At 41.4% G+C, this 21,724-nt stretch overlaps 1 protein-coding gene and 1 long non-coding RNA gene across 8 annotated transcripts in view; both read right to left on the bottom strand.

Annotated features, from left to right (window-relative positions):
• Nucleotides 1–21,724, bottom strand: part of LOC121307240 (Fc receptor-like protein 5) — a 92,577-nt gene that overhangs the window by 37,053 nt on the left and 33,800 nt on the right. For 3 of the 7 annotated variants that reach the window (XM_041239385.1, XM_041239383.1, XM_041239386.1), the window contains exons 3-8: nt 12,007–12,300; nt 11,061–11,342; nt 9,009–9,305; nt 8,494–8,766; nt 3,480–3,773; nt 2,651–2,947 (exon numbers count right to left, since the gene is read on the bottom strand). In XM_041239385.1, the coding sequence (XP_041095319.1) occupies nt 2,651–2,947; nt 3,480–3,773; nt 8,494–8,766; nt 9,009–9,305; nt 11,061–11,342; nt 12,007–12,300 (1,737 nt within the window). The remainder of the gene's footprint in view (nt 1–2,650; nt 2,948–3,479; nt 3,774–8,493; nt 8,767–9,008; nt 9,306–11,060; nt 11,343–12,006; nt 12,301–21,724) is intronic. The other 4 variants (XM_041239388.1, XM_041239389.1, XM_041239390.1 and 1 more) reach the window with 2 other exon arrangements.
• Nucleotides 13,488–21,724, bottom strand: part of LOC121307241 — a 13,357-nt gene continuing 5,120 nt past the window's right edge. Inside the window, exons 2-4 of the long non-coding RNA XR_005948295.1 lie at nt 19,425–19,460; nt 18,702–18,743; nt 13,488–13,531 (exon numbers count right to left, since the gene is read on the bottom strand). This is a non-coding gene — a long non-coding RNA (uncharacterized LOC121307241). The remainder of the gene's footprint in view (nt 13,532–18,701; nt 18,744–19,424; nt 19,461–21,724) is intronic.

The following is a 21,724-nucleotide window of genomic DNA, read 5'->3' as shown; positions in this document are numbered from 1 at the left end:
TGGATACACGACTTCAAACAGCCATACAGAGAGATTATATACTGAATGTTCCTTGTGTGCTAAGAGTAATCCCACACATTAGCGAGCAACCGCTGACATCCAAAGACACGTTGCTTATTTAAGACACAATAAAGAGGCAGTCCATAATCTTTCCTATAGCATGAATGAGACACTTCCTGCACCCTTCGCGTTTGTTATTTATTAGACTGGTTTGATTGAAAAGAGTAGCCTTCATTGGGAAAGGCAACAGTCCGAATCGCACACCTCTTTATTTTAGTGAATGCATATTCTAACCCAGTCTTCCCTGTATAGCTTACAAAAGTGTGAGTGCAGTAAAGTAGCCTTCATTGGAAAAGGCATATTACATATGTCTGGGTTGGTGAGGGCAGCCTGTCCACCAGGTCACAAACAGGGGCTGGCTGAGCTCCGACATTCCCTCTGACCCCCGTGGCATGGAGTTAATCAAGGGAGGAGGTAACCACCACGAGGAGGGTGAGGTGTGTGGCAGGACAGGCGTGTAAGTAGTGTAGGTGTTTTTTTTACTACCTGTACATTTGGCAGGTCTGGGCTCTTTTTAAAAGTATTTAAATGTATCCTGGCGGAGGCGGATTTTATTATCAGATCCTTTACAACCCTCTAAAACAAAAAGTAAACACCAGTTATTCCCATTTGAAGTGGAGCATTATGCAACCCCAGGCGATAAGGAAAGCAAGCAAAGATTGATTGATTGATTGTCATTGATTGAGCGGAGCGATTGTTGGGCGGTGCAAGGTATCCTTGGATAGCTCCCCTCTGGCTCTGAAAAGCATCTCTGGTGGAGTATCTCTGGGATCTGGAGGCTCCAGGGTGAGTGTAGTCTGGGGCAGCGCTGGAGAAATATAAAGGTGATTTAATTGCAGTGTTCCCTGCCATTTAGATAAAGTGTAAATAAATAAAAGGAAATTAATATACGAGAAAGGGGGTCTTTAATGATAAACTTAATTTGCTCTTTAAAATAATATTAATGGTAAAGGTGGTCAAATGATTTTGTTTCTGCATCATATCTATTTTAATTTAAAGGAAATAGAGCTACAAATTAATCTTCTTTTGGTATAATACTGAGACTTTTTAAATTAACTTCCTGGGCCTGGTTGCTGCCGCATCTTTCTGGCTCAGTTCAGTCACTCACCTGATACTTGTATATTGACAGCACTGCTGTATTGTGAGTAAAACGGTTTGCTCCCCCTTTTTCCTCAGCACCAGTACTCTCCAATGTGAACACAGCATCAGCTCTGATTTGTATCCTTCCAGTTCCACTGCTGCTGTCAGTCTGGTACACTGGAGTACCAGACTGACTGTCTTTATACCAGGATATCTCCATTTATCAGAGTCCCCCCTGCCAACAGCTCAGGGTCACTGAGTCTCCTTCGAATATCTCTCTAAAACGCTCCCGGGTTTTGCAGCATTGCAAGCTTGATTTGATTAATAAAAGAAGGCTTTAAAAGAGAACATTCCTATTGGTTTGTTGTTAATATTGGTTATTGTTTGATACCCACGGTCTAGAATCATGGAATACCCAAAGAATGCCACAACACTGAAAACCTCATCTTGTGCTCCTATTAGCCGAATTCGAGAGAAGCATTCAAACCCCCTGCAAATTTAGCAGAGGGATAATGATCATACCTTTTATACAGTACATATCATTATCTGATAGATCTTTTACAGAGAGTGGGTTGGAGCAGTCCCAGCTGACACAGGGCGCAGGCAGGAACAGTTCAGTGTAGATTGAGGAATCCTCTCAGTGTGTGAAAGTATTTTAATGTATGGATTTAAAGGGCAGACAGCATCACACCGATGAGAATTTCTTTGGATTGTGGAGGAAACTAGGAAACAGGGGAACTCTCTGAAACATTGTGGTGAAAATGCAGGGAGAAAGAGAGGAGGCAGGGACACACATTGCACCCAGGTAGGAAGGCAGTAGTGAGACAGGGCGCTATTGTCTGAGCGCTACATATAGACGCAGAGGATCAGCAGTGAAAAATTCAGAGTCTTTGGACTTACCTGACCTGTTAGTGTGAGAGCTTTTATGTGTAATAGAGTACGATGGGAGCTGTGAGTAGAGTGGCTTCTCCTTTACAGGTATTTCCTCCACTGTACTTATTCCTAGTCAGATACAGAGCTGCATGATGGTGTATCTGTGACCATCTATACTGCTGCCATAAGTCTGGAGCACTGGAACTGTCCTCACTGTCTTTGTACCAGAGATATCTCCAGTCAGTGTAACCCCCCTGAACCCACATCTCAGTGTAACACCTCCCTGGTGAATATCTCTGGGAATGGAGGCTCCAGGGTGAGTGTAGTCTGGGGCAGCGCTGGAGAAATATAAAGATGATTTAATTGCAGTGTTCCCTGCCATTTAGATAAAGATAAATAAATAAAAGGAAATTAATATAAAGAGAAAGGGGGTCTTTAATGATAAACTTAATTTGCTCTTTAAAATAATATTAATTAAAAGCAGTAAAATAACTTTGTTTCTGCATCATATCTATTTTAATTTAAAGGAAATAGAGCTACAAATTAATCTTCTTTTGGTCAAATACTGAGACTTTTTAAATTAATTTTCTCTACGGCTGGCTGACATCTTTCTTACAGGCTCAGTTCAGTCACTCACGTGATACTTGTATCCTGACAGCATTGCTGTATTGTGAGTAAAACGGTTTGCTCCCCCTTTTAGCTCGACACCAGTACTCTCCACTGTGAGACACAGCAGCAGCACTGATTGTGTATCCGGCTCCAGTTCCACTGCTGCTGTCAGTCTGGTACACTGGAGTACTGTACTGACTGTCTTTATACCAGAGATATCTCCAGCCATCAGAGCCCCCCAGAACCCTACAGCTCAGGGTCACTGTGTCTCCTTCGAATATCTCTCCTGCAGGCTCCCGGGTCAGTGCAGGCTTTGGCTTGTCAGCTAAATTAGAGGAGACAACAGAATTAGTGGAGTGCACATTTCCCTCTTACATTCAAAAAAAAACTTTACCCTCTAGATTCTGTAATTGTGCAAACTTTAAAACCACTTGTTATTATGTAACTATTGTAGATACTTTCCATGTGCATGTGTATCCCAGAGGGACATGGAATACCTTCCCAGTGTGTGTTTGTGAAAGGATAGAGGGAGACAGAGAGGGGGTACTCAGTCTCACTGATGAGAAGGCAGGAACAGTTCAGTGTAGATTGAGGAATCCTCTCAGTGTGTGAAGGTGACAGAAATGGAATGGAGGGGCAGACAGCACTCACACCGATGAGAAGGAAAGAAGGGCGGAGGAGCAGAGGAAACAGGGGAACTCTCTCAGTGTGTTTGTGGTGAAAATGCAGGGAGAAAGAGAGGAGGCAGGGGCACACAGCACTCAGGTAGGAAGACAGTAGGGAGACAGAGTGCCCCGTCTGATGTCTACAATAGAGGAGAGGATCAGAATGTTAGAATTCAGAGTCTTTGGACTTACCTGATACTGTCAGTGTGAGAGCATCGCTTGTTTTAGAGTACGATATGTTATCTCTCTTTTCACCTTTACAGGTATATTTCCCACTGTGGTATCTAGTAACATAGCTAATTGTGTATCTATCACCATCTATTCTTCTGTAATAATCCTCGTATACTGGAACTTTCCTCCCATCTTTGTACCATGTGATTCTCCAGTCAGTGTAATGCCCCTGAACCTGACATCTCAGTGTAACACTCTCTGATTCGTATAGCTGTGTCCATGCAGGCTCCTGGGTCAGCACAGCCTGGGGTCGTTCTGTAGAGACAGAAGATCAGAGAAGATCAGACAGCACTCAGCACTCCTCTCCCCCTCCTGTTTGTATCCTATATTATTCCTCAAGGAAATACAATATGGTAAGAATCTATGTATTATTAATACACTATTCCAACAACTGGAGTGTTTCAGTGACCTGCTTTTACTCATAATAGCGGCACCTTTAACTCTTTCTCAGCTGCAGAGGTGCTTAATCACGGTTAATTGTGGGGTGTATTTTTCTGTTTGGAACTGTAACCCACTGTGTACCCCCGATACCATCGCTGGTAAAGGGGCGGCTTTCTTATTTTGTTTTGTAAAATAAACATGGATGTTTTGCACTTGGAATACTGTCTGGACATTCGCTTTGTACACCACACCAGTCATGGCTTCATGTGCTCTCTCCTGTTCTGCTGTCTATAATAGTAACAATTGGGTTTGAGCAAAAGATTCCTCATCACACTCAGTTCAGTTACTCACGTGATACTCGTATCCTGACAGCATTGCTGTATTGTGAGTAAAACGGTTTGCTCCCTCTTTCAGCTCGACACCAGTACTCTCCACTGTGGGACACAGCATCAGCACTGATTGTGTATCCGGCTCCAGTTCCACTGCTGCTGTCAGTCTGGTACACTGGAGTACTGGACTGACTGTCTTTATACCAGAGATATCTCCAGCCATCAGAGCCCCCCTCAACCCTACAGCTCAGGGTCACTGTGTCTCCTTCGAATATCTCTCCTGCAGGCTCCTGAGACAGTACAGGCTTCGGAGTGTCCACTGAAATAGAGGAGACAACAGCATTAGGTGCACATTTCCATCTTGATTCAAATAAAAACTTTATCCTCTAGATTCTGTAATTGTGCAAACTTTAAAACCACTTGTTATTATGTAACTATTGTAGATACTTTCCATGTGCATGTGTATCCCAGAGGGACATGGAATACCTTCCCAGTGTGTGTTTGTGAAAGGATAGAGGGAGACAGAGAGGGGGTACTCAGTCTCACTGATGAGAAGGCAGGAACAGTTCAGTGTAGATTGAGGAATCCTCTCAGTGTGTGAAGGTGACAGAAATGGAATGGAGGGGCAGACAGCACTCACACCGATGAGAAGGAAAGAAGGGCGGAGGAGCGGAGGAAACAGGGGAACTCTCTCAGTGTGTTTGTGGTGAAAATGCAAGGAGAAAGAGAGGAGGCAGGGGCACACAGCACTCAGGTAGGAAGACAGTAGGGATACAGAGCGCCCCGTCTGTTGTTGTTGTTATTATTATTATTATTATTATTATTATTATTATTATTATTATTATTATTATTATTATTATTATTATTATTATTATTATTATTTATTATTATTTTATTATTTGGCAGGTATCCAGGTGTTGAAGGGCTGTACAGGGTTACAATGCAAGCTAAATATTTAAATACAGTATAGTTTACAGTAAGTGCAAATAATACCACTAAAATATAATATGAACTAGGATGCAATAAGTTATGATTACAACAAGTTATCTCTACAGTGACATATTAGTAGAACAATAGTGCGAGGATAGTGTATTAGCTGAGGATCCAGTAACGTGGTGTATTAGGTCAGGGAAGTCCAGTGCATATTAGGAGAGGCAGATCAAGAGATCTACAAGTGCAGTCTAAATAGATGGGTCTTGCAGAGGCGGTGGAAGGCAGAGAGCAGTTCTGAAGTCCTTCGGTAGCTGGTTCCACCACAGAGGGGCTAGGGAAGAGAAGCAGCGGGCACAGGAGGATGGAGAGTGGAGGGAAAGCATGGCAAGTTCCTGTCAGAGCAGAGATTGGGTGTAGGGAGACAAGAGGGACTGCAGCTAAGAGGGGGCATTGTGGTGAAGAGAGCTGTAGGCAAGAATGCAGGACACATCTTCCCAACTGAATGCAGCAGAGATAGGTAGCTGTAGATTTGGTAGATGTTGTTAAGAATGGGGATAGAGGGAGAGGGAGCAGAAGGAAAGGTCTACAATAGAGATGATTAGAATATGATCAGAATGTTAGAATTCCACCAACTGGAGTGTTTCTGTTAGCTGTTTCTACTCATAATAACGACACTTGGAAGGTATGGGGTTAATTACCCCCATCCTTGCCAAATACACATGTGGAATCTGTCTGGGTCTTGATTGATTAATTGATCATCAATCAAGTCTCAGCCACATGGTTTGATTGATTTCCATTACATGAGAGTAGATGTTGAACTTCATGCTGATTTGAACTCTGCTCTCACCAAGATAAGCACCAACTAAGACGTAGCTTTGCAGTAAACTAATGTGATCCATCTGCCTCTCCATCCATTTGAGTTGTTTTCCATCTGATGATGTAGATATCCTTCTGTCTGGTGTTGATTGCTGAAGTGTAATGCTGGCTCCAGGGATCAGCTCATTTTGCCTCTCCAGCGCATCAGCACACACAATGACTGCACTGCTGGCTCCTTCGAATATCAACCCAGTGCGGTCTCCCCAGCGCATCAGCATGACAACCGTCTGGATTGAGCTAAGTAGGGTACATATCTGCCAGCTGCTGCTCCTTTCTGCTGCTTCAAATAAGTTTTTCACTGTGATTCGCAACTCTTGGCCACTGAACCCACTTCTCTGAGAAACTATTGTAGAGTGTGCCACAAATCCTCAACAACCCACCTCCACTGGGTAATCTTGGAATCTCCATCCTCGCTGTTCCGCTTCAGCAGCTAGTTGAGCATAACGAAGTTTCTTCCTCTCATACGCCTCATCCACAGCATCTTCCCATGGCACTGTTAACTCTACCAGATGAACAAGGCGTGCTGATCTAGATCACAAGACAATGTCTGGTCGAAGGTTAGTGGTGGCAATCTCAGGTGAAAAATAAGCCGTTGACCAACATCTGCCAGCATCTTCCTGTCTCTAGCAGGGAGAAAGAGAGGAGGCAGTTGTCCTGAGCAAGGCTTGGTTTTAACACCTTTTCTTGGTGGTTGCTCTCCTGGATGGAGGAATATTGTCTTTTGTGTGTAATGCTTTGATGGAACTGGTGGCAACTTATTGGTCAGGTTACTCTTGTCTTCCAATGCTAAGGCCAAACATTGCATCACCTGGTCATGGTTTAGAGTAAACTGTCCTTGGCTAAGACCCACCTTTCATCCTGTCAAAATGTTCCTTAATGTGGTCAGGTGATGAACACAAAGGACATGAGGGATCCTCACCCACCCAGAGGTTTAGGTTCTGTGGTGATGGGAATCATCGTATGCTGATCTGATGAGGAAACTGATCATCTCTGTTCCATTGTCCATAGGTCTTGCCAGCCGTCTTGCGTTGTTCCACACTCTCCCATCTCATCCATTCTCCCTGCTTGGCCTGGGAAACGGCCTTTACACACCTGATCCTCTCCCCCTGCTTTTGCACCTCATAGACTACCAGCTTCCTCCGTTGAGACGGGGTTGCCTTGTGTCATGTAAGAGGAGATGAACTGAGACCAAAACCTCCTTTCTCCATGTTGAACTTGCCCCATAATATCTCTCAATTCGAAGGGCAGCCTTAGAATCTTCCACAGCTTTAATACACTATTCCAACAACTGGAGTGTTTCAGTCACCTGAATTTACTAATGTCTTTCCAGCACCTTTGGCTCACTTAAACTGCAGAGGTGCTTAATCAGAGATTAAGCTGCAGTGTATTTTTCTGTTTGGATACTGTCCCAACCATTTCCTGACGTATGAACTGATTAAAGCTTCCAGCTTCTCATTTTGTTGTCAAGGAAACCTAAACACAGTCAGTGGCCACAGCAGTCTTGGCAGTAGACCAAACTGAAAGCACACCAGTTTCAGTTTTCCTGGTAAAGCTCTGCTGTCTATGCTCTTCAATAGTAACACTTGCTTGACCAAAACTTCTCCCACACTCAGTTCAGTTACTCGCCTGATACTTGTCATCATGACAGCATGCTGTATTGTGAGTAAAACGGTTTCCAACAGCTTTAAGTGCACATTTCCATCTTTCATTCAAAAAAAAACTTTACCCACTAGATTCTGTAATTGTGCAAACTTTAAAACCACTTGTTATTATGTAACTGAAGTTGTAGATAAATTCCATGTCCAAAGTAGATGAAAGAGGGACATGGAATACCTTCCCAGTGTGTGTTTGTGAAAGGATAGAGGGAGACAGATACAGGGGGTACTCAGTCTCACTGATGAGAAGGCCCACACAGTTCAGGCTAGATTGAGGAATCCTCTCAGTGTGTGAAGTTTACAGAAATGGAACAGAGGGGCAGACAGCACTCACACCGATGAGAAGGAAAGAAGGGCGGAGGAGAGGAGGAAACAGGGGAACTCTCTCAGTGTGTTTGTGGTGAAAATGCAGGGAGAAAGAGAGGAGGCAGGAGCACACAGCATTCAGGTAGGAAGACAGTTAGAAGACAGAGCGCCCCGTCTGGATTTTGATTACATTATATTTGGTTTTATTTTTTATTATTAATTATTTTTGACGACGAGGGATCAGGCTTAGCCTGCCTTGTTATTAATTAGAGAAAAAACTGTTTAGATAGTAGTTTACAGTAAGTGCAAATAATACTAAAATATAATATGAACTAGGATGCAATAAGTTATGATTACAGCAAGTTATCGCATACAGTGTCATATTAGTAGTTTAATAGTGCGAGGATAGTGTATTAGCTGAGGATCCAGTAATGTGGTGCATAAAGAGAGCAACATCATTCCATGTTTTTTAACAATAAATATCTCTTGACTAACCTTTCACAGTCAGTGCCACAGAATCACTCCTTTTCTTCACCCCCGTCCCTGCTGCCTCCACCTCACACTGGTATCTCCCTGTGTCTCTCAGCCCTGCCGCTGGGATTGAGTACTGTGATCCAGCTCCTCTCAGATCCTCATTGTCTTTGCTATAGCGGTACTGCAGCTGTGTGCCCTGTTTATATATCTGAGCCCCACACTGCAGAGACACATCCTCTCCCTCCCACACTGAGGCACCAGGTTTCACTGTCAGAGTGGGTGTGCTGAACAGCTCTAAGGAAACAAAGAGAGAAAGAGGACTTTAATGATAAACATAATTTGCTCTTTAAAAATATATTAATTAAAAGCAGTAAATAATCAGTCAGATAACTTTGTTTCTTCATCATATCTATTTTAATTTAAAGGAAATAGAGCTACAAAGTAGTTTTCCTTTGCTCTAATCCTGAGATTTTTTTTAATGAATTTTATCTACGGCTGGCTGCCATCTTTCTTACAGGCTCAGTTCAGTCACTCACGTGATACTTGTATCCTGACAGCATTGCTGTATTGTGAGTAAAACGGTTTGCTCCCCCTTTCAGCTCGACACCAGTACTCTCCACTGTGAGACACAGCAGCAGCACTGATTGTGTATCCGGCTCCAGTTCCACTGCTGCTGTCAGTCTGGTACACTGGAGTACTGGACTGACTGTCTTTATACCAGAGATATCTCCAGCCATCAGAGCCCCCCTCAACCCTACAGCTCAGGGTCACTGTGTCTCCTTCGAATATCTCTCTTGCAGGCTCCCGGGTCAGTGCAGACTTTGGCTTGTCAGCTAAATTAGAGGAGACAACAGAATTATTGCAGTGCACATTTCCCTCTTACATTCAAAAAAAAACTTTACCCACTAGATTCTGTAATAGTGCAAACTTTAAAACCACTTGTTATTATGTAACTATTGTAGATACTTTCCATGTGCATGTGTAATCCCAGAGGGACACGGAATACCTTCCCAGTGTGTGTTTGTGGTGAAAATGCAGGAAGAAAGAGAGGAGGCAGGGGCAGACAGCACTCAGGTAGGAAGACAGTAGGGAGACAGAGCGCCCCGCCTGGGGTCTGTTCTTATTATTATTATTATTATTATTATTATTATTATTATTATATTATTATTATTATTATTATTATGTATTTATTTGGCAGGTATCCAGGTGTAGAAGGGCAGTACAGGATTACAATGCAAGCAATATAATACAGTATAGTTTACAGTGCAAATAATACTAAAATATAATATGAACTGGGATGCAATAAGTTATGATTACAACAAGTTATCTCTACAGTGACATATTAGTAGAACAATAGTGCAAGGATAGTGTATTAGCTGAGGATCCAGTAACGTGGTGTGTAGGGCAGGGAAGTCCAGTGCATAGCAGGAGGGGTCGAGCCAGAGATCTACAAGTTGGATCTAAACAGATGGGTCTTGAGGAGGCGGTGGAAGACAATGAGAGACAGAGCAGTCCTGAAGGTCTCCGGTAGCTGGTTCCACCACAGAGGGGCGAGGGAAGAGAAGGAGCGGGCACCGGAGGATGGAGAGAGGAGGGAAGGCATGACCTGTCGGCACTAAAGGAGCTGAGAGGGTGAGAGGGGGGTGTAGGAAGACATGAGGGACTGGAGGTAGGAGGGGCCGTTGTGGTGAAGAGAGCGGTAGACGAAAACAAGGGTCTTGAATTGAATGCAAGCAGAGATAGGTAGCCAGTAGAGGGTGCGATGCAGAGGGGTAGCATGAGAATAGCGAGGTTGGGAGAATACAAGACAAGCAGCAGAATTTTGAATGAGGTGAAAGGGGCGGATTGCTGAAGCAGGGAGACCAGAAAGAAGAACATTACTGAGACCAGTAGTCCAATCTGGAGCAATAATAGCAAGCTTGGACTAGGGGTTGGGTGGATAGCTTCCCCAATTGTCTAAGACACCAGTGTCTATTCTGAATATCAGATGCCTTATTAAGCCCAGGAAGTTTAGGTCGGTTGATTTTTGCACTCTTTCTATGTAGAGTCAAAGCATGTTAAGTTTTTATACGCCTAGATGAAGACCATCCCACATTTGAACGCGATGAGGAGTTACAGAGCTTCCTTATTGTCAGGTTTCAATACACCATCTAGTCCTGCGTAAATCAATGGTTTATCACAACTTTCTCCTCCTTAAGTTTGTAGCCATTAGGCTCCTTTTGACTGACCTTGGCCCCTTGCCCAGATGTAACCAGTTTCCCAAGCCTGGGCTATGAAGCTTCTGACCAGTGGAACACGGTATAAGATGTCCGTTCAGATGTTGCTAAGAAAGAAGCAGCAAGTGTGCATCAGGGAAATACAAGAGAATGTGTTGAGAGAAGGAGAGCAAGTGAGGGGATGTGTTGAGAGAAGGAGAGGGAGGGGGTAAGAATAACACCTAGCTTTTTAGCAGAAGGGGATGGAGAGAGAGTGGCAGTCAAGGGATACTGAGATGGAGAGGTAAAAGGAGGAAGAGGAAGCAGAAGGAAAGGTCTGCAGTAGAGGAGAGGATCAGAATGTTAGCATTCAGAGTGTTTGAAATGACTTACCTGATACTGTCAGTGTGAGAGCATCGCTTGTTTTAGAGTACGATATGTTATCTCTCCTTTCACCTTTACAGGTATATTTCCCACTGTGGTATTGAGTAATAGAGCTAATTGTGTATCTATCACCATCTATTCTGTTGTAGGAATCCTGGTTTATCCCATCTTTGTACCATGTAAATGTCCAGCCACTGTAATGCCCCGGAACCTGACATCTCAGTGTAACACTCTCTGATTCGTATAGCTGTGTCCATGCAGGCTCCTGGGTCAGCACAGCCTGGGGTCGTTCTGTAGAGACAGAAGATCAGAGAAGATCAGACAGCACTCAGCACTCCTCTCCCTCTACTGTTTGTATCCTATATTATTCCTCAAGAAAATACAATATGGTGAGAATCTATCTATTATTAATACACTATTCCAACAACTGGAGTGTTTCAGTGACCTGTTTCTACTCATAATAACAACACTTGGCAGGGATGGGGTTAATTACAATTCCGTGTCCTGTGTGACCCTAAAACCCTTCCTCTCTTGTACAAGGTGTGAGCACCTTTTTTGACTGAAAGGTGTGTGTTGCAGAGATGCATGGCTCTTTGAGAGAACCAGCTTCATTTCTTTGGAGTTTTCCCACTGATGATGGGAAAGAGAATGCAAAGATGGGAGCCCGGCTAACAAAGTTTATGTTTTTTACAGGTATCAGGCTTTTAAAGAATGTCAGCCACACCTGTGATGTGCAGAAATGCATAAAGGATCCTGTAGTGGATTTCACAGACTCACTGAGAGCAGAACCTGACTCAAGACTGTCCCTCCTGCTGGAAGCAGGACCATCTCTGGGAAACAAATTGAACATTTGTGAAACTGCAGCAATGATATAATATTAAACTGCACTGTGTTTTAACACTCGCACCTATTGAGTGAGCACTGTTGAGTGTAGTTGGGTATGTAATGAACTCACCAGTTATGTTTAATATCACTTTATCACTGAGCTGTGAGGAGAGTGGCTCATCTGCTCTGTGTCCTCGACACCAGTACTGGCCCTGGTCAGATACAGCAGCTGCAGTGATGGTGTAGCTGTGATCAGTTATACTGCAGCCCGCAGTCTGGAGCACTGGAGTGTCCTCACTGTCTTTGAACCAGAGATATTTCCAGCCAGCAGAACCCCCCTGAACCCCACACCTCAGAGTGACTGCCTCCCCGGTGAATATCTCTGGGAGTGGAGGCTCCAGGGTGAGTGTAGCCTGGGGCAGCTCTGGAGAAACAGAGAACAATTAGGAACTGTAGAATATAAGAACATAAGAACATAAGAAAGTTTACAAACGAGAGGAGGCCATTCGGCCTATCTTGCTCATTTGGTTGTTAGTAGCTTATTGACCCCAAAATCTCATCAAGCAGCTTCTTGAAGGATCCCAGGGTGTCAGCTTCAACAACATTACTGGGGAGTTGATTCCAGACCCTCACAATTCTCTGTGTAAAAAAGTGCCTCCTATTTTTTGTTCTGAATGCCCCTTTGTCTAATCTCCATTTGTGACCCCTGGTCCTTGTTTCTTTTTTCAGGCTGAAAAAGTCCCTTGGGTCGACACTGTCAATACCTTTTAGAATTTTGAATGCTTGAATTAGGTCACCACGTAGTCTTCTTTGTTCAAGACTGAACAGATTCAGTTCTTTTAGCCTGTCTGCATATGACATGCCTTTTAATCCCGGAATATTCTGGTCGCTCTTCTTTGCACTCTTTCTAGAGCAGCAATACCTTTTTTATAGCGAGGTGACCAGAACTGAACACAATATTCAAGATGAGGTCTTACTAGTGCATTGTACAGTTTTAACATTACTTCCCTTGATTTAAATTCAACACTTTTCACAATGTATCCGAGCATCTTGTTAGCCTTTTTTATAGCTTCCCCACATTGTCTAGATGAAGACATTTCTGAGTCAACAAAAACTCCTAGGTCTTTTTCATAGATTCCTTGATGACTGTAGGACATTATTATCATGTGGGTCAGAACATTTACCCTGATCATTGTTAGAGTACTCTGGGGTGAAATATAGTGCTGGATAAAAGGGGGTTAGGGATTACCCATTCTGGAATAATACAATAGGGATTAATAACACAGGGGCCATTTCCAGGACAACCTATTGCAATTCTGTTACTTTAATTAATAAATTAACCCAGGAAACTAGAGATAGAAGTTTGTGAACCAAAAGAAAGCATCTCAAGGAATGTGTGAGGGAGTTGCTAATCTCTACCCTCAGTAGAACCACGAGCGCTAACATTGCTGTTTCATCACAGTCTACCAGGGCTAGCACTGCTTAAAAGAGAGTGACCAGCAGCTATGTGGATTGAAAGGGACTCTCCTGCTTTACTAGTGCTTTTAATATTTAAATGCACATTAAAACCACGATAACATACTGTGACCAAAACTTTATAAAACTGCACTTACTGGTAAGAGAGGTGAAATGAGTTGGAGTCGTTGCCGGGAGACCTACGAAAATAAAAAGATGTCAGTCAGAGTCTCTTGAACCAGAGATATTTCCAGCCAGTAGAACCCCACGCACAACCCACACACACACAGAGTGACTGCCTTTACCAATAACAAAGCTAGATGGTGGTTTTAAGTTGAAAGGTTAAAGTTTAAGTGTACAAACAAGCCTCCAAAAACACACCTCTCACTGTGGGCAGACTGGCAAGGATGGCATGCAGGGACACAACAGTTCTGCCAGTCCTCACTGCAGATATATGCCACTTTTAAAGGCATGCTCGTTGTGTTTACTGTACATCAAAACACAACTATTAAAGCCTTGTTTAAAATGTGATGTGCTAGTCTATTAAGAAAACATTATTATCGCTGTGCTGCAATCATTTTTAAAATATATTTTTTGAGGTTACAAAAAACCTGTATCATAGAGGCATCACTGGGTGAAGCACTGTTTCAAAAGGCAAGTGCATGCAAATTTTCCAAGCATGGATTATATTTCTGCCCAAATTTCTAAAATGTCCCTTGGGTCGACACTTGGGGCTCAATACCTTTTAGAATTAACCCAGGAAACTAGAAATAGAAGTTTGTGAACAAAAAGCAAGCATCTCAAGGAATGTGAGAAGGAGTTGCTAATCTCTACCCTCAGTAAAACCACGAGCGCTAACATTGCTGTTTCATCACAGTCTACCAGGGCTGGCACTGCTTAAAAGAGAGTGACCAGCAGCTACAAGGATTGAAAGGGACTCTACTGCTTTACTGGTGCTTTTAATATTTAAATGCACATTAAAACCATTTATAACATACTGTGACCAAAACTTTATAAAACTGCACTTACCCGTAAGAGAGGTGAAATGAGTTGGAGTCATTGCCGGGAGACCTACGAAAATAAAAACATAACAGTTAGAGGAATCTTCGTAAGCAAAATGCGAATACACACACACACATGCACACGCACACGCACACACACACACACACACACACACACACACACACACACACACACGAAGAACAGCACTTTACCAATAACAAAGCTAGATGGTGGTTTTAAGTTGAAAGGTTAAAGTTTAAGTGTACAAACAAGCCTCCCAAAAACACACCTCTCACTGTGGGCAGACTGGCAAGGATGGCATGCAGGGGCACAACAGTTCTGCCAGTCTTCACTGCAGATATATGTCACTTTTAAAGGCATAGGTTGTGTTTACTGTACATCAAAACACAACTATTAAAGCCTTGTTTAAAATGTGATGTGCTAGTCTATTAAGAAAACATTATTATCCCTGTGCTGCAATCATTTTTAAAATATATTTTTTGAGGTTACAAAAAACCTGTATCATAGAGGCATCACTGGGTGAAGCACTGTTTCAAAATGCAAGTGCATGCAAATTTTCCAAGCATGGATTATATTTCTGCCCAAATATCTAAAATGTCAGATGAGCTCCTTCACTTGGGGCTGTGATCACCCTGGAGCCTCTTCACTGGGGGCTGTGTTCACCCTGGAGCCCCTTCACTGGGGCTGTGAGAGCCCTTGAGCTTCTTCACCGGTGGGTAGCACGAAGGATGAAATTGAAATGGTGGAAATGACAAATGACTGCTTCCTAACACAATTTGTCAAGGCACTGACTAGAGGGGAGGCATGCCTTGATTTAGTCTTTTCAAATAACGAAGACTCTAAAACAGAGGTCAGAGAACCACTGGAAAACTCAGACCACAACATGGTCTCATTTGAAGTGTTTTTTAAAACCCCAAAAGTAATGACTAAAGCTAAGGTTTACAATTTTAGAAAAGCAAACTATGAAGGTATGAAACAGAGACTAACAGAAGTAGATTGGAGTAAAATAGAGAAAACACCCACAGAAGAAGGATGGTTGTTCTTCAAAAATGTAGTAGTAGAGGCACAAAACAATTACATCCCTAAAGTAGACAAATCTAAATGTAAAACTAAATTGCCAAAATGGTTTAATAGATCAATTAAAAAAAATATTCAGCAAAAAAAGGCACTTTACAGAGCATTAAAAAAGGACAAAAAGAAAGTACGCAGAAAGAGTACACAGAACTGCAAACGCAAGTCAAAAAGGAAGTTAGAAAGGCCAAGAGAGAAATAGAAATGAACATTGCTAAGGGAGCTAAAACCAATTCCAAAATGTTTTTCCAATATTACAACAGCAAGAGAACATTCAAAGAGGAGATTAAATGTTTAAGAGATACAAATGGCAAAATCGTAGATGAAGAAAAAAAAATAGCAAATATATTAAATGATTACTTTTCACAAGTTTTTACAAAGGAAGATACTGACAACATGCCCCACATGTCATCCAGTTCCTATCCAGTTTTAAATAACTTTAGCATAACTGAGGCAGAAGTGTTAAAGGGACTAGGAGCTTTTAAAATAAACAAATCCCCTGGGCCGGATGAGATCCTCCCAGTAGTACTCAAAGAAATGAAAGAAGTAATTTACAAACCGCTAACCAAGATCATGCAGCAGTCTCTTGACACAGGGGTGGTACCGACAGACTGGAAAATTGCAAACGTAATACCGATCCACAAAAAGGGAAACAAAACTGAACCAGGTAACTACAGACCAGTAAGCCTGACTTCTATTATATGCAAACTTATGGAAACTATAATAAGATCCAAAATGGAAAATTACCTATATGGTAACAGGGTCCTGGGAGACAGTCAACATGGTTTTAGGAAAGGGAGATCGTGTCTAACTAACTTGCTTGATTTTTTTGAGGATGCAACATCGATAATGGATAATTGCAAAGCATATGACATGGTTTATTTAGATTTCCAGAAAGCTTTTGACAAAGTCCCGCACAAAAGATTAATTCTCAAACTGAACGCAGTTGGGATTCAAGGAAACACATGTACATGGATTAGGGAGTGGTTAACATGTAGAAAACAGAAAGTACTGATTAGAGGAAAAACCTCAGAATGGAGTGTGGTAACCAGCGGTGTACCACAGGGATCAGTATTAGGTCCTCTGCTATTCCTAATCTACATTAATGATTTAGATTCTGGTATAGTAAGCAAACTTGTTAAATTTGCAGACGACACAAAAGTAGGAGGAGTGGCAAACACTGTTGCAGCAGCAAAGGTCATTCAAAATGATCTAGACAAGATTCAGAACTGGGCAGACACATGGCAAATGACATTTAATAGAGAAAAGTGTAAGGTACTGCACGCAGGAAATAAAAATGTACATTATAAATATCATATGGGAGATACTGAAATTGGAGAAGGAATCTATGAAAAAGACCTAGGAGTTTTTGTTGACTCAGAAATGTCTTCATCTAGACAATGTGGGGAAGCTATAAAAAAGGCTAACAAGATGCTCAGATACATTGTGAAAAGTGTTGAATTTAAATCAAGGGAAGTAATCTTAAAACTGTAGAATGCACTAGTAAGACCTCATCTTGAATATTGTGTTCAGTTCTGGTCACCTCGCTATAAAAAAGATATTGCTGCTCTAGAAAGAGTGCAAAGAAGAGCGACCAGAATTATTCCGGGCTTAAAAGGCATGTCATATGCAGACAGGCTAAAAGAATTGAATCTGTTCAGTCTTGAACAAAGAAGACTACGTGGCGACCTATCTCAAGCATTCAAAATTCTAAAAGGTATTGACAGTGTCGACCCAACGGACTTTTTCAGCCTGAAAAAAGAAAAAAGGACCAGGAGTCACAAATGGAGATTAGACAAAGGGGCATTCAGAACAGAAAATAGGAGGCACTTTTTTACACAGAGAATTGTGAGGGTCTGGAATCAACTCCCCAGTAATGTTGTTGAAGCTGACACCCTGGGGACCTTCAAGAAGCTGCTTGATGAGATTCTGGGATCAATAAGCTATAACAACCAAACGATCAAGATGGGCCGAATGTTCTCCTCTCGTTTGTAAACTTTCTTATGTTCTTATGTTCTTATGTTCTTATGTCTCCAAAGCAGGCCACTGTAGTCAGCACTGAAAGAAACAAGGAGAGGCAGTAACTTGACAGGACAATCTTTCACTCCAGTGAGTCAAATTCAAGAAAATAATAAACTTAACTAAATGTCACAAACTATCAAGAAAGCTCAGCCGCCTCTCCTTTTCTTGCAACTGTAGGTCAGTCATTTGTCACTTCAGCAGAACACCGTGGAATTGGATCTCTTTGTGAAGCTCCAGAGGAAACAATTCATCTTTATTTTATGTATTAAAAAGTTGAGCAGCAATCAAAACACATTTTCAAGTGACTGAACACTGCAAAGGCTGCATTAGCCACCAAATTTGATTTTTTAATTTAACATCTCTTAAATAAATAAACTAAATAGATAAAAACAACTACCGAGAAACATCTGAAAAGGTTAAATCCATCTTTATTTTCATTACTACTGTAGCACAGCCCTTATTCCCTTCAGCAGAAAACAGATGAAACATCTTCAATATAAAAAAAAAAAGGTTATTTTTGAAGGTGGCTCTTGATCAGAAACACCCTACCCTCATATAAAGCCCTTTTTACCACAGCAAACAGGAAGCAAAAGACCTTGACAGATATCCAGCCAAACAAATGACTAACTAACCCTTTAAAGAAGCTTACAAACAGCAGCTTGATCACGCACGGCTGTTTCCATCCAGCTGAAGAATGCATTTGTAGAATTTTTACTACAGTAGCAATGTCTGACGAACACGAACTAGCACATAGAATTACCAGTTACCAAAGCAGCTATATAGAGTGAAGCATGGGCAGGCATGATAAATCACTGGGAACGTTTAAGAATGAAAAATCATACTTAACCCTTACAAAAACATCATCATAAATTTAAAACACAGCCCATATGAGTATTGACTGATTCATTAAATTGATGCTTACGTCAAATGATCTTTCTAGGAAATATGTTAATGCAGATATACTTACATTGGAATTAATGCCCCTTATTTCACAGTGTAACCCATGAGTATACCAGAACCTGGCAATAGCACAGTAGCATTAATGACACTAGAGGCTCCCGTGTGTTTCAAGATAGCAGATCAACCCTGAATTTCATCACAGTCTACCAGGGCTGGCAGTGCTTAAAAGAGAGTAACCAGCAGCTATAGGGATTGAAAGGGACTCTACTGCTTTACTGGTGCTTTTAATATTTAAATGCATATTAAAACCATTTATAACATACTGTGACCAAAACTTTATAAAACTGCACTTACTGGTAAGAGAGGTGAAATGAGTTGGAGTCATTGCCGGGAGACCTACGAAAATAAAAACATAACAGTTAGAGGAATCTTCGTAAGTAAAATGTGAATACACACACACACATGCACACACACACAACACACACACACACACACACACACACACACACACACACACACACACACACACACACATGAAGATAAGCACTTTACCAATAACAAAGCTAGATGGTGGTTTTAAGTTGAAAGGTTAAAGTTTAAGTGTACAAACAAGCCTCCAAAAACACACCTCTCACTGTGGGCAGACTGGTAAGGATGGCATGCAGGGGCACAACAGTTCTGCCAGTCTTCACTGCAGATATATGCCACTTTTAAAGGCATAGGTTTTGTTTACTGTACATCAAAACACAACTATTAAAGCCTTGTTTAAAATGTGATGTTTTAGTCTATTAAGAAAACATTATTATCCCTGTGTTGCAATCATTTTTAAAATATATTTTTTGAAGTTACAAAAAACCTGTATCATAGAGGCATCATTGGGTGAAGCACTGTTTCAAAATGCAAGTGCATGCAAATTTTCCAAGCATGGATTATATTTCTGCCCAAATATCTAAAATGTCCTTGAGCTCCTTCACTGGGGGCTGTGTTCACCCTGGAGCCCCTTCACTGGGGGCTGTGTTCACTCTGGAGCCCCTTCACTGGGGGCTGTGTTCACTCTTCAGTGTACTTTTCTCTTACCTGTATCATCTCCAAAGCAGGCCACTGTGGTCAGCACTGAAAGACACAAGGACAGGCAGTGACTTGACAGGACAGTCTTTCACTCCAGTGAGCCAAATTCAGGAAAATAATAAACTTAACTAAATGTCACAAACTATCAAGAAAGCTCAGCCACCTCTTCTTTTCCTGCAACTGTAGGTCAGTCATTTGTCACTTCAGCAGAACACCGTGGAATTGGATCTCTTGGTGAAGCTCCAGAGGAAACAATTCATCTTTATTTTATGTATTAAAAAGTTGAGCAGCAATCAAAACACATTTTCAAGTGACTGAACACTGCAAAGGCTGCATTAGCCACCAAATTTGATTTTTTAATTTAACATCACTTAAATAAATAAACTAAATAGATAAAAACAACTACCGAGAAACATCTGAAAAGGTTAAATCCATCTTTATTTTCATTACTACTGTAGCACAGCCCTTTTTCACTTCAGCAGAAAACAGATGAAACATCTTCAATATAAAAAAAAACATGGTTATTTTTGAAGGTGGCTCTTGATCAGAAACACCCTACCCTCATATAAAGCCCTTTTTACCACAGCAAACAGGAAGCAAAAGACCTTGATAGATATCCTGCCAATCACATGACAAACTAACCCTTTAAAGAAGCTTACAAACAGCAGCTTGATCACGCACGGCTGTTTCCATCCAGCTGAAGAATGCATTTGTAGAATTTTTACTACAGTAGCAATGTCTGACGAACACAAACTAGCCCATAGAATTACCAGTTACCAAAGCAGCTATATAGAGTGAAGCATGGGCAGGCATGATAAATCACTGGGAACGTTTAAGAATGAAAAATCATACTTAACCCTTACAAAAACATCATCATAAATTTAAAACACCCTCCATATGAGTATTGATCTGATTCATTAAATGTATTATTTCTTAGGCGCAAAACTTAGATGTTGTTTTTAAAACACCCCCCATATGAATTACATTACCAAATGATCTTTCTATAAATTGTTAATGCAGATATACAACTATTGGAATTAATGCCTCTTATTTCACAGTGTAACCCATGAGTATACCAGAACCTGGCAATAGCACAATAGCATTAATGACACTAGAGGCTCCCGTGTGTTTCAAGACAGCAGATCAACCTGAGTTTCTGAGCTAATCTTGAATGAACATTCGCAGCAAAAGTTCAGATGTTGTTTTTAACTCCAAATAGAAAAGCTGGGTGAATACCAATGTTCCTTTTAGTCTTACAAGTGTTTCATTACAAGACAAGTGGAGATTTTGACATACAAATGGAAAATCGTACTTTTGATTGAAAAAATAGCAAATATATTATTGTTACTTTTCACAAGTTTTTACAAAGGAAGATAATGACAACATGCCCCACATGTCAACAGTTCAATCCAGCCAAATTCACTACAAGCTCTAACCATGAAAGAAGTGTTAAAAGGGACTAGGCCAGCTCTTAAAATAAAACACAATCCCCTGGGCCAGACAGATGCTCCCAATAAAACACAAAGAAACTGAAAAGCCAGTTCTTTTACAATCAATCCCCAAGATCATGCTGCATTCTCTTTCAAGCACAGGTACAGACACACTGGAAAATGTAAACATGTACCCCATAGAAAGCGCTGATCTTTTGTGCTTTTAAGCCTGACATCAGTTTCCTTAAACTTCCTGTTAGCGCTTTGGAGTCCCAGCAATGAATGGAAAATTAAATTATATGGTAACACAAACTGTGGAGACAGTCAAGTGTCAGGAAGGACTTTTACACTATTGCAACTCATTTTCTTGTATTTTTAGAAGCAGCAAATTGTAATCTGATATTTGCAGCACAGACAAAATGACATTCGTCTAGCAGTGTCCAAAAACTGTTGACAATCACAAACTGCACACACCGTCTAGTAGAGTTCACATCTCTTCGGATTAGGGAGCAAGTAACATGTAGGTAACAGAAAGTACTGATTAATCAGAAGAAACCTCATGGACACAATAACCAAAGTACCACAGGATCAGTATTTCATAAACTGCTTTTCCTAATCTTACATTAATGATTTACGCACTGGTATAGTAAGAAACATGACAAATTTGCAGCCAGTGCTGACTCTGAAACAAGAGGCACAAACACTGTTGCAGCAAATGAAAATGAAATTCACAAGGACTAGACAAGATTGAACATTACACACACACACATGACACACAATAGGAAAAAATTTACAAGGTACACACACACAGCAAACACATACATTACTTCTGAACACACAAACATTACCAGACACACACACAAACACAGAAGGAACACA

The sequence above is a fragment of the Polyodon spathula genome, chromosome 54 (genome assembly GCF_017654505.1).
Source record: "Polyodon spathula isolate WHYD16114869_AA chromosome 54, ASM1765450v1, whole genome shotgun sequence".
In the NCBI taxonomy this organism is placed as follows: domain Eukaryota; kingdom Metazoa; phylum Chordata; class Actinopteri; order Acipenseriformes; family Polyodontidae; genus Polyodon; species Polyodon spathula.
Note: the sequence above shows the minus strand (reverse complement) of the source record. Positions and strands in the feature narration are given on the sequence as shown.